The sequence below is a fragment of the Perkinsus marinus genome, assembly GCF_000006405.1.
Source record: "Perkinsus marinus ATCC 50983 genomic scaffold scf_1104296965578, whole genome shotgun sequence".
Classification (NCBI taxonomy): Eukaryota; Perkinsozoa; order Perkinsida; family Perkinsidae; genus Perkinsus; species Perkinsus marinus.
Genome location: NW_003204277.1, coordinates 132,026 through 142,720, shown reverse-complemented (window position 1 = coordinate 142,720; position 10,695 = coordinate 132,026). Strand labels below are relative to the sequence as shown.

The window sequence follows — 10,695 nt, the reverse complement described above, 5'->3', positions numbered from 1 at the left end:
ATCTCACATAAGTTCCTTACTACAACATAAGTCATCAGGCATTGGCCTATTCTCGTAACTTCGGAATAGCATGCTCGAAGCGGGGTCCGCAGACGGGGTGGCGAAATTCTCATGTCGCTGCCCGATAACAGGCGCTGAAGGGTACTATAGCTGATACGATGGTAAGTAGCGTTGGGCCTACGCAAACAGCAAATAAATGGCAAATCTCGATTTCTGAAGAAGTCCATGTATTCATGTTGAGTTTCCGATCTGTAGAACTTGAGCATGCGTTGTATTCGTCGAATACAACATCGAACACTATTCGATGTTCTCAGCTGATAACATATGTGATGGCTCTCCCCGGGAGAGTCTCCCGTTACTAGATAACACAACACAAGTAACTTAAGGTGAGAATGTCAGAATTGAAAGGACCAATGCCATCGCAGATTTCAAGAAAGATTTCAAGAAAGATTTCAAGAAAGATTTAGCAATAGTTATCGATAGCCGAGTAACTCCGCTGTCATACAGCACTGTGCTGTAGAACGGAATGACAGAAATGCTAAACGATAATCTTACATTCAAGAACAGCATCTTTCGCAAAGTTTATCCGTGCCAACATTGCAGTACGCTTCTGTGATCGTGCAAGCTATAGCCAAGCCTGGTGCATAGGACCCACCGAGGCAGACTTTACACCAGTTGCATGTCGACGAAGGCGAGCCAAGCCCGCGTAAATCGTGACGAGCGCTGGCTCCGAGGAAACCGGACATAATAATGCCCCACATAAGAGAGATCGTCATATCGGAAGAAAAGAAATACTGAATGTGTATTGTTAACCACTCGCTTTGACTTGAGCCGTTCTTAGATATGGCCTGCCTAGTCGGCACTAGCGATTCTACGCGCGCGAGTCAGACGCTGGGTGTATTGCGGATTGACGAGCCCAGTCCTACCTTGTTCGTGCGTGCAGTCCTGTGTACGTGCGTGCCCCGCAATTGATGGTGTTTTTCCCTGAGCCATTATATTGATTGACATTGATACGCTCAATTTCAGTTTCCCTATTGAATACTTGTTTACTTCTATTATCAATCATCAATAGTGACAGGTCACCGGGTGTTCTCGGTCTAATATGGTTAAGGAAGCTTGCTCTTAACGAGCACAAGCAAATGAAGAACTGAAGAAAGAAAAAGCAGCTCTTTTCATACAGTTCTTGTATTCATTCAGACCATATTCTGCCTTAGTAAATCAATATCAAACGATAACCGATTAGTCACTCTCTAGTGACTAGGAAACTTATCGGTCCCGAGGTTGAGACAAGGATACGTGAAACTCATTCACGCCCGCAAAATGAAACGCTCATTGGCGTGCGCGAAATTCGCGCATTACTATTATTCGCGCCTTCTTTATTACTTACCAAGCAGATCCCTGGGTCCCGAAACCTTTACTTTGTATATCACAGTTAAGTTGCTCGTCATCAGATATTATTAACGGACCGAGGTGCATTGAGTGTTTCGATGTAGTTCCTGATGGTGATGATTATGAACCTCTTATGTTGTTTGTTATTCAAGGAGTATCAATGAAGGACCTAGTCCAATAAGTTGACCTTCAATGAAGGTCAATTTATTGGACTAGGTCAACAAACGAACGAATGGTTTGTGTTGTGGTTGGGCGGTGTTGGATCGATTAACATTCAATCACCATTAAGTTAATGGGGACTTTCCAACAGACATTCAACAATAGCATGGTAGAGTGTTCAGGGTGAACCAGCGAGCGAGTAAAGTTGGCTAACATCGGGTACGGTTGTTACGGGAAACCGGACCAAACACAGAGTTAATTCTTCTGTGTTTGGTCTCTACTGTTGATTCAATTAACTGTACGACTAAGGCGTAGTCGTAGGGTCACAGGTATAGTCAATTCAAGAAAGACTGAGAATTATGCTGAAAGATACACATATCGATGAGTCATCATCCTTATACGATTTGCGACACATCTTCGGTCAATCTGTTGACTTCACATGGGATTCGTGCTTAAACGAGGGTTAACTAGTGCACGCCCGACCGATCGAACTTCGGATACTTCAATTAACTCAATTGGTAGAACTACTCAACTCAAAGGAATGTAGAAATGGTAATAATGAACAAATGGAATCCTCCCCTACTCTCGTCGTTATTGCCCTGCCGCTGGTAAACTGACGATATCAATGACGATTTTCTTCCCTTCGAGCCGCCACCGGGAGCTCATCCTCGAGATGACAGTAGCTGAGGAAATACACACCTTCACAAACATATACTCTCGAGAAGCGGGGATAATCCGATCATGACCACGAATTCGAAAAGAAACCATACAACTACCATCGCAGCTCGATGTCGCGATACAGTTCAGCACAAATTCCTCGGCTGCAATTCGTCCGTCTGCGAGGTCCAACACACCCTCGAACGGCTTATACAATTACTGATAATTCCAAGTATTCATATAGTATTCATATACCACAAGGGCTAACGTAACCGCAGGGCGAGCCAGGGTATTACTCAAACTGGAAGTCCTTCTTGATCTTCTGGGCCCATTCATCAGCATAACAATCGAAATATACATAAGTGCCATACTCATATTTGGGGTTTACCACGGACGGCTCACTGTGACGTTTGAACCACGTGCCTTACGGAAACAACTTCAAAAAAGTAAAGTCAACGACAACCCACCATATCTGCTATGGAACCTCCAGCTCATCCGCTTGAGCTCTCGGGCCGCAAGGTACCTGCTTTGAATCTTGCCAAGGGCAACCTAAGATTCCCCAATACTACTGAGCGTATGTGCCAGGACGATAATAGAATATAAACATCAGCGTGTCAAGAGATAACTTCTGAAACCTGAAAATTTCACAAGTAAAAACACCAAGAAGCAAATAATCGTCTACATCCACTCCATGTCGGACACAGGGCGCTGCGGATATGGACTTTTCCTCGCTGCACTAGACGGTATGGGATTAGGTGGGACCTGTCCACCACCAACAACAACATTACCCCGATAATACAGAGTTATATTATCTCACATAAGTTCCTTCACTACAACATAAGTCATCAGGCATTGGCCTATTCTCGTAACTTCGGAATAGCATGCTCAAAGCGGGGTCCGCAGACGGGGTGGCGATATTCTCATTTCGTTCGTCCGATATAACAGGGGCTAGAAGGCATTATAGCTGATACAATGATAAGTAGCGTTGAGCCTACGCTTCAGGCCTGGTGGGATCGCTGATGCGGCTTGGGCTGTTGTTGATGGGGAGGAGGATGTAGAAGTTGTACCCTAAAATATACCATGCCGGGATCGAACCCACAACCTTCGGATGACCCTACATTGGTCGGGCTCACAACCTTCTCACCAATCTTACCGCCAATCGGCGTCACTAACAACACTACAATAACCACCCAGTGAGCCACCAACAACACTTACCATCATCTCCCAGTGGAGGTGGAGGATACTGAGGAAGCCCTGGCGGGCTCGGCGGAGCGGGAGGCGATATTGACGGTAAAGCCGGCAGACTCGGGCGTGGGGGCATCTAATGCACAAAAACTTCACAACATTCAAAACTGGTAAGTATTGCCAAGTATGCTCGCCTTTCCTCGACTGAGCTCATTTACTAGAGTAGTTTTCATATAAACTCGGGTTGCAATTCACATAAACCAACAAGAACTTCCTCAAATTTCCTCATTGTCATCACCAACATACGTCGCTCGCCTTGTGCATATTTTCCCACACCGTAACCGGCCCGTCCCCTCGAGACCTATACTCACCTTGCAAGGGGGTTGCTCCCCAGCCGCCTTAGCCGCTAGAGCCTTCTGCATTGCCTTAGCCCCAGCCGACAGAGGAACCTATTTACACTTCTACCACCATCAGGACCGTACCCTCCTCCTATTACTTCCTTGGCCGGCTTTTTAGTTTTGCCATCATCATCAGAACTCTCCTGAGACTCCTGACTGTCTGTCGGCCCCTCATCAACGTTGTCACTCTCCTCCACATCGATCGGCTTCGTATAAGCATTGATACGGTTATCGTCCAAATTGTGATTCGCGTAAAGTTCTTCATCATGATAATAGTCGGGATTCTCGTGCTCCTCTAGGTAGTAACTACAGTGCGAACAAAACCGCTTCATAAATCACATTTTTTAAAGTAACGCGTTCATATAGCAGAGTTTATCAATGAGAACCAAACCATTATACAACTCACATTTCCCAAGATACCTTGTTACGACCGACCTTCGACAGACACAATGACAATAATAATAACAGCAGTAAAAATCCATTGACAACGTATCAGAAACCATCCTAATTGTAGAGTATCACTCCCACCTTACTCTAGTGCTTGCTCAGTAATTTCCAACTCATCGTAATCAACATCCTCCTCATTATCTAGTTTCCGTATCAACTGTTCCAACTTGGCCTGGTGCCACTGGTGACGAGCGATCCATATTTCTAACAAGCAGTGTTGAAATACATGTTCGCTTCCCTCAGCTGAGCTCAGAAGTTTCCTCACTAATCAAACAAGTGCACAGAAACCAATGAGAGTTTCCCAAAAATTTCCTCACAATTTCCATATTGTCACCAACACATGTACAAATTTTCCCACCCTGCCAACAAGCCACCTCTCATATTATTACTCAATTCCGCAACCCGCGTGGAGTCAGCTGAGGACAACTTGGAGCTTTTGGACTTCTTCTTTTTTCCTAAAGTACTTTCCATTACCTCCAACGTTATATCTCAAACCCACCTTTTTCTCGTCCGCCCTCTCCGACAATCTTTTCAATTTCAGCCGTATATTCATCATTCTGATTTACACAAATTGTGGTAGGATGCAAAACATGGCATACACCTACTTGTTGCTTCAACTGATCCACATATTCCTCCAAACGACTTCTAGTTTCCATCCGTTTCTGTTCTGCTGGGTCCAATCTGTCCTAAACCAACCAACAAGTTCACTTCCCTAGTAAGTTTTCGTGCAGCTCGGGCGAGTATGAGATCGATCCGAAAGGGTTTTAACGAGCGCGTTTACTAATATTCACATCCTCTGAGAAATTGCGAGGAGCCTCTCGTGCTACCTGAGCTTGTAGACCCATGAAGCTGAAAGGCTTCGTTTTACTCTCTCTTTCAAACTCCTTGAAGCGTTCCATTTCCACCTGGGTAAATTCATAATAACCACTGAGCTCAGCCCAACCAACCTCTATTTTTCGTCGACTTTCTGTCAGCTTTCCTTTGTCCTTGACTTCCTGAACAACAAGTACTTTCTGATGAAAAAATGGTAAAATTAGTACCGTTCCATTAATCCACTTCATAATGTCCTCTCTAAACCGCTGTAATTTTTTTATCTCCTTTTTCAAATCAATTTGATTTTTCTCCTACAACAAAAACAAGGATCTGCCGACTCCAAGTCAATCCAACTTACCCGTTGGTTTTGGTTTTGACTTTCCTCAACTTTTCGCCACACCTGTTGAAATTCGTCAATACCCTCGTCGACTTTTTTCAAAGTCACGTCAATGGTCGCCTGTAATTTCCGACTGGCAGACATAACGCCGACCTATTTCAAGGAGGGAACAACTGTCAATTAAATCAACCTCTTGTCGAGTTCGGAAAATTTCAGTGACTCGACGATTATAGAAAGGTAATATAGGAGTCTAGTGGAAATGACCTGAGTGTGAACGAATTGGACCAGAAGAATATTCGAGGCGACTTGAGTGGCCCCGGGGTGAATGAAGATAAAGCTTCAGCTTCTCGAAAAAACAAGATGATTCGACGACGATGTAGTATGAGAAATATATTCACAGTTCCGGAATTTCTCACATAATTGTTAGTATTTTCACGGTTGTATAATCGTCGTGACCGAACTTCGATAAATAATTGCACAGAGATTCAATCTCTTCGGAGAGTCGTGCAATCCTTACAAACACCATTCAGATCGGATTTCAGCTTGTTTGGACTTGAATGTGAGAATTCCTGCTGGTAGTAATTTCACGTATAAAATTTACTCGCTCGTCTCAATCTCGTCCCTCTGTTGGTCTGTTTGCAACGTCCTCGCTCGCCAGTAGAATAGTTGTGTACTTAGTTATAATGTGCTTACTCGATTGTGACATAGGGTAGGGGACACTACGTCACCGACGGCTATATGGCAGTCGCCTTTCGTTGTATTCATACTTGAACGCAGCAGGCTTGAAAGGGGCAAGATAAAGCCCGTCCTATGCCTCGCGGTCTCAAGATACTCCAGAGGTGGCGTTTGACGAGCTAGAAACTGTAGCCCTCCTGAAGGGCCCTTCAGCATTCATGACAATTGTTACAATTATCTGCAATTATTTACTCGGCGTTTTCAGAGGGCGACTGCAAGTTGGAGAACAAGCCATTGTCTCCCAGCCTAGGAGTTACAGGGTTGCATCACAGCTGGAGGCATCGACTGGAGTTGGTCGACTGCTACTCGACGAGAATGATGTAGTGGAAATTGATGAATCCATTCTCATGCTGCGGAGGCATCATGTCTTGAAGGTCTCAATTATCTTTACTGCAGCATTACGACATTGTTCAGCGCTTGCCTAGCTTGGCCTTCCTAGTTGGTTTCGAGATTTGGACGGACGTTGTGAGCAGGAGCCAAGGAGGATATGGGAGTGTGGCCAGGATCGGATCCACTCGCAAAGTTCGATAGTTGCTCATGGAACTACACTAGGCAACTACTTGACTCAGTCAAGTTGACTGGGTCAAGTTGACCCTGATCGTCATAAAACCGTATATATGACATGGGCTAACTCTTCCTGTGAGCTAGCGTGTCTAGTAGACACTGTCTACACTCGCCCTAGCAGTCTATTAGATTTGTTGACATGGAGACTATCACGATCAAGGGAACGAGGCAAGTTGTGAACATCCACTGCGGTGGAGCTCCAACAAGTGTGCTCTCGCCTACATAGCGGGCGAGTCACTTGCCGCAAGTGCAAATGTCGAACGTGGTTTAAGTGGCAACGGAGCGCACTGTCGAAATTGGCGTTCGGAACGCCGGAACTTTCAATTTGGAAGTCTCCCATGGATGACTTAGGTTGTTCAATCTGCGCATCGACGAATCGCTGCTCTTCCACCCGGATTGGCATCTCCGCTAGACCGTTCCTACATCACTCTCTAAGAGGACATACCTTCCCTCGTTTTCAACAAATCCGAAATGGACTTGAGCATAGTCATTAGGTTGAAGCTAATTGGTTCTTATACCCTGGGACCACATTGGTCTCGCTTATAGACACCTTCGAGTTCATCTGGTTCCGCTGATATTTCCCTACAACTCAGGAATAGTTCTTCAATTCCGAGGCCTCGAGGTCTTCGAAGTCTGCTCTCGTCCCACCGTTGGACTTCTCGGGTATGAGGGCCAAGCGCTTGAGAGTGCGGGCATGGGAGCATTCGCGGAAGATCTGCCAGTGAGCCAAGTAGCTGATAACCCTGAGCTGGTAATTCCTTCCACCTTTTCTCGGACCTATGCCACGAGGTCTGTATTCACCGTGAGAGTGAGTTTAGAGAAGTTGTTCGCTGTTGAGCATGAGTTGCGCTTGCCATTGAACGATGCGGGGTCTAAATAGTGGAACATAATCATCCTCGGGGTCACCAAGTTGGGGATATGATATGATATCATTGATATCCCAGATATCCAAGAGTCTTCATCATACGGACAGTCATTCAGATTATCGCAGATAGCACTCACCAATTCCCACCGATGTCTGTCTTCGAAGATACCGGTAGTGACGCTGATATACGCTTTGACACCCTGAGTGATTTCTCTGTGTCCACGCTCCCACATACACAGAGGCGGACTGTATACGGGAGCCGTGGCCAAGCTCAAGGTAGACTAAGCCACGACACAAGCAGTACGACGCCGCCATCCTTGATATCAGCGACCGATCGCTGCAACTATCGCCGCACTGGTAAGCGGGCCCCTCACAGCATAGCGTCGTAGATATGCTGTTGCCATGTCAGTGAATACAAGGCAGCCAGAGGCCTTCCCGTCGTCTACAGAATCAAGGGGCGCGTTCATGATCGTGGGAAGTTAGAGATCGACCCCCCACCACTTGCCCTTGTGGCGAGATTAGGGCGAGATTGGCCACGTCCTTGACCCTGCGGAAGCGGGTCCGAAAATCGAGTATTCACGGTGCGAAAATGCGCTGTTGGAATCTCGCTAGCCTTAAAAAGTAGCGCACGCCCAGGCGTTCTCGCTGTGTTCGATCGCTTGCGTTCTGTTGAAATTACTGTTAAAAGCGTCTCTTCGAAGAGGTGGAAGCAAGAATGAAGATTCTCCGCCATTATGGGTTAGATAGATCCTTGAGGTCGACGTTGACGTCAACGGCAAGCGAGAAGATGTGCCCTGAAATATAATCGTTTTATTAGAATACTCTGGCTACTGTGACGCGTTACTGTATGCCCTGGGTGATGGCCTCTGGTGGATGGTTTATCGTTGGGTCAACCATTGCTCGTCTCCTTATCGTGTACAAGGGTATCACTATTGGGAACGTCTGTGATATTATAACCTGCCCGATAACAGTGAAGTTGTTGATCCGTTCGCTTTCGTCAATCACTTCACCATGAGTGCCCTTGAAGAAGATCAACTCTTGGACTACGACGAAGGCGATGAGGAGGTAACCAACAGTTCTGTTAGTTATGTTCTCTAAGGAGCCCCTTCGCTCAGGTTGAGGATACTTCAGCCATGAACGGTAAGACCGTCGGTGGCGAGATCGCCGCTGATGGTCAGAAGAAGGGAAATTACGTGGGAATCCACGCAACAGGTGAGCTCGCCCTCGTTTGTGGCGTTCGAGTTATTCCTTGTTCAGGCTTTAGAGATTTCCTCCTCAAGCCCGAGTTGTTGCGTGCCATCGTTGACTGTGGTTTCGAGCATCCTTCCGAAGTGAGCCTATTTCGCTCCACTGCTGGGGTTCATCACCTTTCCCTCAGGTCCAGCATGAGGCCATACCCCAAGCCATCTTGGGTACAGATATTCTTTGCCAGGCCAAGTCCGGTATGGGTAAGACGGCGGTCTTCGTCTTGGCCATTTTACAGCAACTGAACGTCGATGAGAAGGACTCTGACGTGAAGGTGCTCATCATGTGCCATACAAGGGAGTTGGCTTATCAGATCAAGAACGAGTTCGACCGGTACGTCGTGGGATTCATGCGAAGTTCACTCTGGTGTGGTATGGACTTTCAGGTTCTCCAAGTACTTTCCTAATGTGAAGAACGGTGTTGTTTACGGCGGCGTACCGATCTCTGAGGATAAGGAGATGCTATCGAAGTCCCATCCCCAAATTCTAATCGGCACGCCCGGTCGAGTCCTCGCCCTGGTCCGCGGTAAGCACCTCGACCTCAGCCACGTGGAGCACTTCGTACTCGATGAGTGTGATAAGTGCTTGGATAAGTTGGACATGAGGAAGGACATTCAATCCGTCTTCATCGAGACTCCTGTTAAGAAGCAGGTCAGTGGCAACCTGGGGTTGGATTACTTATTGCTGTTGTTCAGGTTATGATGTTCAGTGCGACTATGAGTAAGGAGATGCGCGAGGTTTGCAAGCGTTTTATGAACGAACCCCATGAGATCTTTGTCGATGATGATACCAAGCTAACCCTTCACGGTCTTCAACAGTACTTCGTGCGCCTCGCTGGTACGCGGTCTCGACTGGCGGTCTGGTGGAATGGTCGTTATCATCAGAGAACGAGAAGAACAAGAAGTTGACGGACTTGTTGGATGCCTTGGAGTTCAATCAAGTTGTTATTTTCGTGAAGTCCGTGCAAAGGTGAGTCCACTGAGTTTACCTTGGGCTATGTGACTGTCGGTCATCAGAGCGATCGCATTGGCTGACCTTCTCACTGAGTGCAACTTTCCAGCTATAGCCATACACTCCAGACTGAAGCAGTCCGATCGCATTGATCGCTACAAGCAGTTCAAGGACTTCAAGAAGCGTATCATGGTCGCTACAGATCTCTTTGGTCGTGGAATTGATATTGAACGAGTGAACATTGTGAGATAACTCCGGTGTATTCGAGGACTACTTGCCGCCGTGACCAGGTTATCAACTATGACATCCCTGATAGTTCGGACCAGTACTTGCATCGTGTTGGCCGAGCTGGTCGTTTCGGAACTAAGGGCCTCGCGATCACTTTCGTGAGCTCTGAGGAGGATACCGATATGCTCAACCAAGTGCAAGCGAGGTTTGAGGTCACTGTAGGAGAGCTACCGGCCCAGATTGACGTTACGAGTTACAGTAAGAGGAATTTCTTACTTGTATTTTAGTCATTTCGTTTCCCATTAGTTAACGCTTAGAGAAGTGGTAGAAGAGTGACGACTACCAGTGTAGTATGAAGATCGATGAGATGCTTATGGTTTAGAGCGTCAACTCCGTAGTACCATCTTTAGTGTCTTGAGTTCACGAGTTATGGGGAGGGGGTGAACTTATTGGGAAGGGGTCTGTGACTCGGTTAATCTTGTGCTAGAGTCATATAGAATTGCGAAGGCACAGTTTTGTCTACTTGCCAACACTCAGGGAGCTGTGAACAGTCGTGCTTTCTGTGGACTATATGAACAATAGCCTTTCGGGCTTCTCGCATGTCCTCCTCAAGTGCATACTGTATGCGTGTGTGTGCTGAGAGTATTAGGTCACCGCGAATTCGATACACATATTACATTTAACGAGTGAAAGGAGTGCGATGTGGGCCTAGCAAAATTGCAG

General features: G+C 46.6%; 4 protein-coding genes across 4 annotated transcripts; 1 reads left to right on the top strand and 3 right to left on the bottom strand.

Moving 5' to 3' along the window:
- Nucleotides 1–2,170: 2,170 nt before the first annotated feature.
- Nucleotides 2,171–3,088, bottom strand: Pmar_PMAR006613 (conserved hypothetical protein; the record flags this gene model as incomplete). Its single annotated transcript, XM_002769526.1, has 6 exons — nucleotides 2,171–2,231; nucleotides 2,502–2,628; nucleotides 2,673–2,728; nucleotides 2,775–2,840; nucleotides 2,888–2,967; nucleotides 3,023–3,088. The coding sequence occupies 6 exons, from the start codon at nucleotides 3,086–3,088 to the stop codon at nucleotides 2,171–2,173; spliced, it is 456 nt and encodes a 151-aa protein (XP_002769572.1).
- Nucleotides 3,089–3,196: 108 nt separating this feature from the next.
- Pmar_PMAR006612 (hydroxyproline-rich glycoprotein DZ-HRGP, putative) lies at nucleotides 3,197–5,529 on the bottom strand (the record flags this gene model as incomplete). The annotated part of the gene is made up of 13 exons (XM_002769525.1): nucleotides 3,197–3,273; nucleotides 3,350–3,373; nucleotides 3,421–3,526; nucleotides 3,762–3,839; nucleotides 3,887–4,094; nucleotides 4,322–4,439; nucleotides 4,625–4,690; nucleotides 4,735–4,792; nucleotides 4,841–4,921; nucleotides 5,063–5,140; nucleotides 5,183–5,230; nucleotides 5,276–5,359; nucleotides 5,407–5,529. 13 exons carry the CDS (start codon nucleotides 5,527–5,529, stop codon nucleotides 3,197–3,199), a joined length of 1,149 nt encoding a protein of 382 aa, XP_002769571.1.
- Nucleotides 5,530–7,273: 1,744 nt separating this feature from the next.
- Pmar_PMAR006611 (hypothetical protein) lies at nucleotides 7,274–7,572 on the bottom strand (the record flags this gene model as incomplete). Its single annotated transcript, XM_002769524.1, has 2 exons — nucleotides 7,274–7,399; nucleotides 7,486–7,572. The coding sequence occupies 2 exons, from the start codon at nucleotides 7,570–7,572 to the stop codon at nucleotides 7,274–7,276; spliced, it is 213 nt and encodes a 70-aa protein (XP_002769570.1).
- A 701-nt stretch (nucleotides 7,573–8,273) lies between these two features.
- Pmar_PMAR006610 (helicase, putative) lies at nucleotides 8,274–10,259 on the top strand (the record flags this gene model as incomplete). The annotated part of the gene is made up of 9 exons (XM_002769523.1): nucleotides 8,274–8,614; nucleotides 8,665–8,761; nucleotides 8,807–8,880; nucleotides 8,928–9,127; nucleotides 9,180–9,444; nucleotides 9,489–9,630; nucleotides 9,678–9,762; nucleotides 9,810–9,987; nucleotides 10,035–10,259. The coding sequence occupies exons 1-9, from the start codon at nucleotides 8,561–8,563 to the stop codon at nucleotides 10,257–10,259; spliced, it is 1,320 nt and encodes a 439-aa protein (XP_002769569.1). The 5' UTR covers nucleotides 8,274–8,560.
- Between the last annotated feature and the right edge of the window lie 436 nt (nucleotides 10,260–10,695).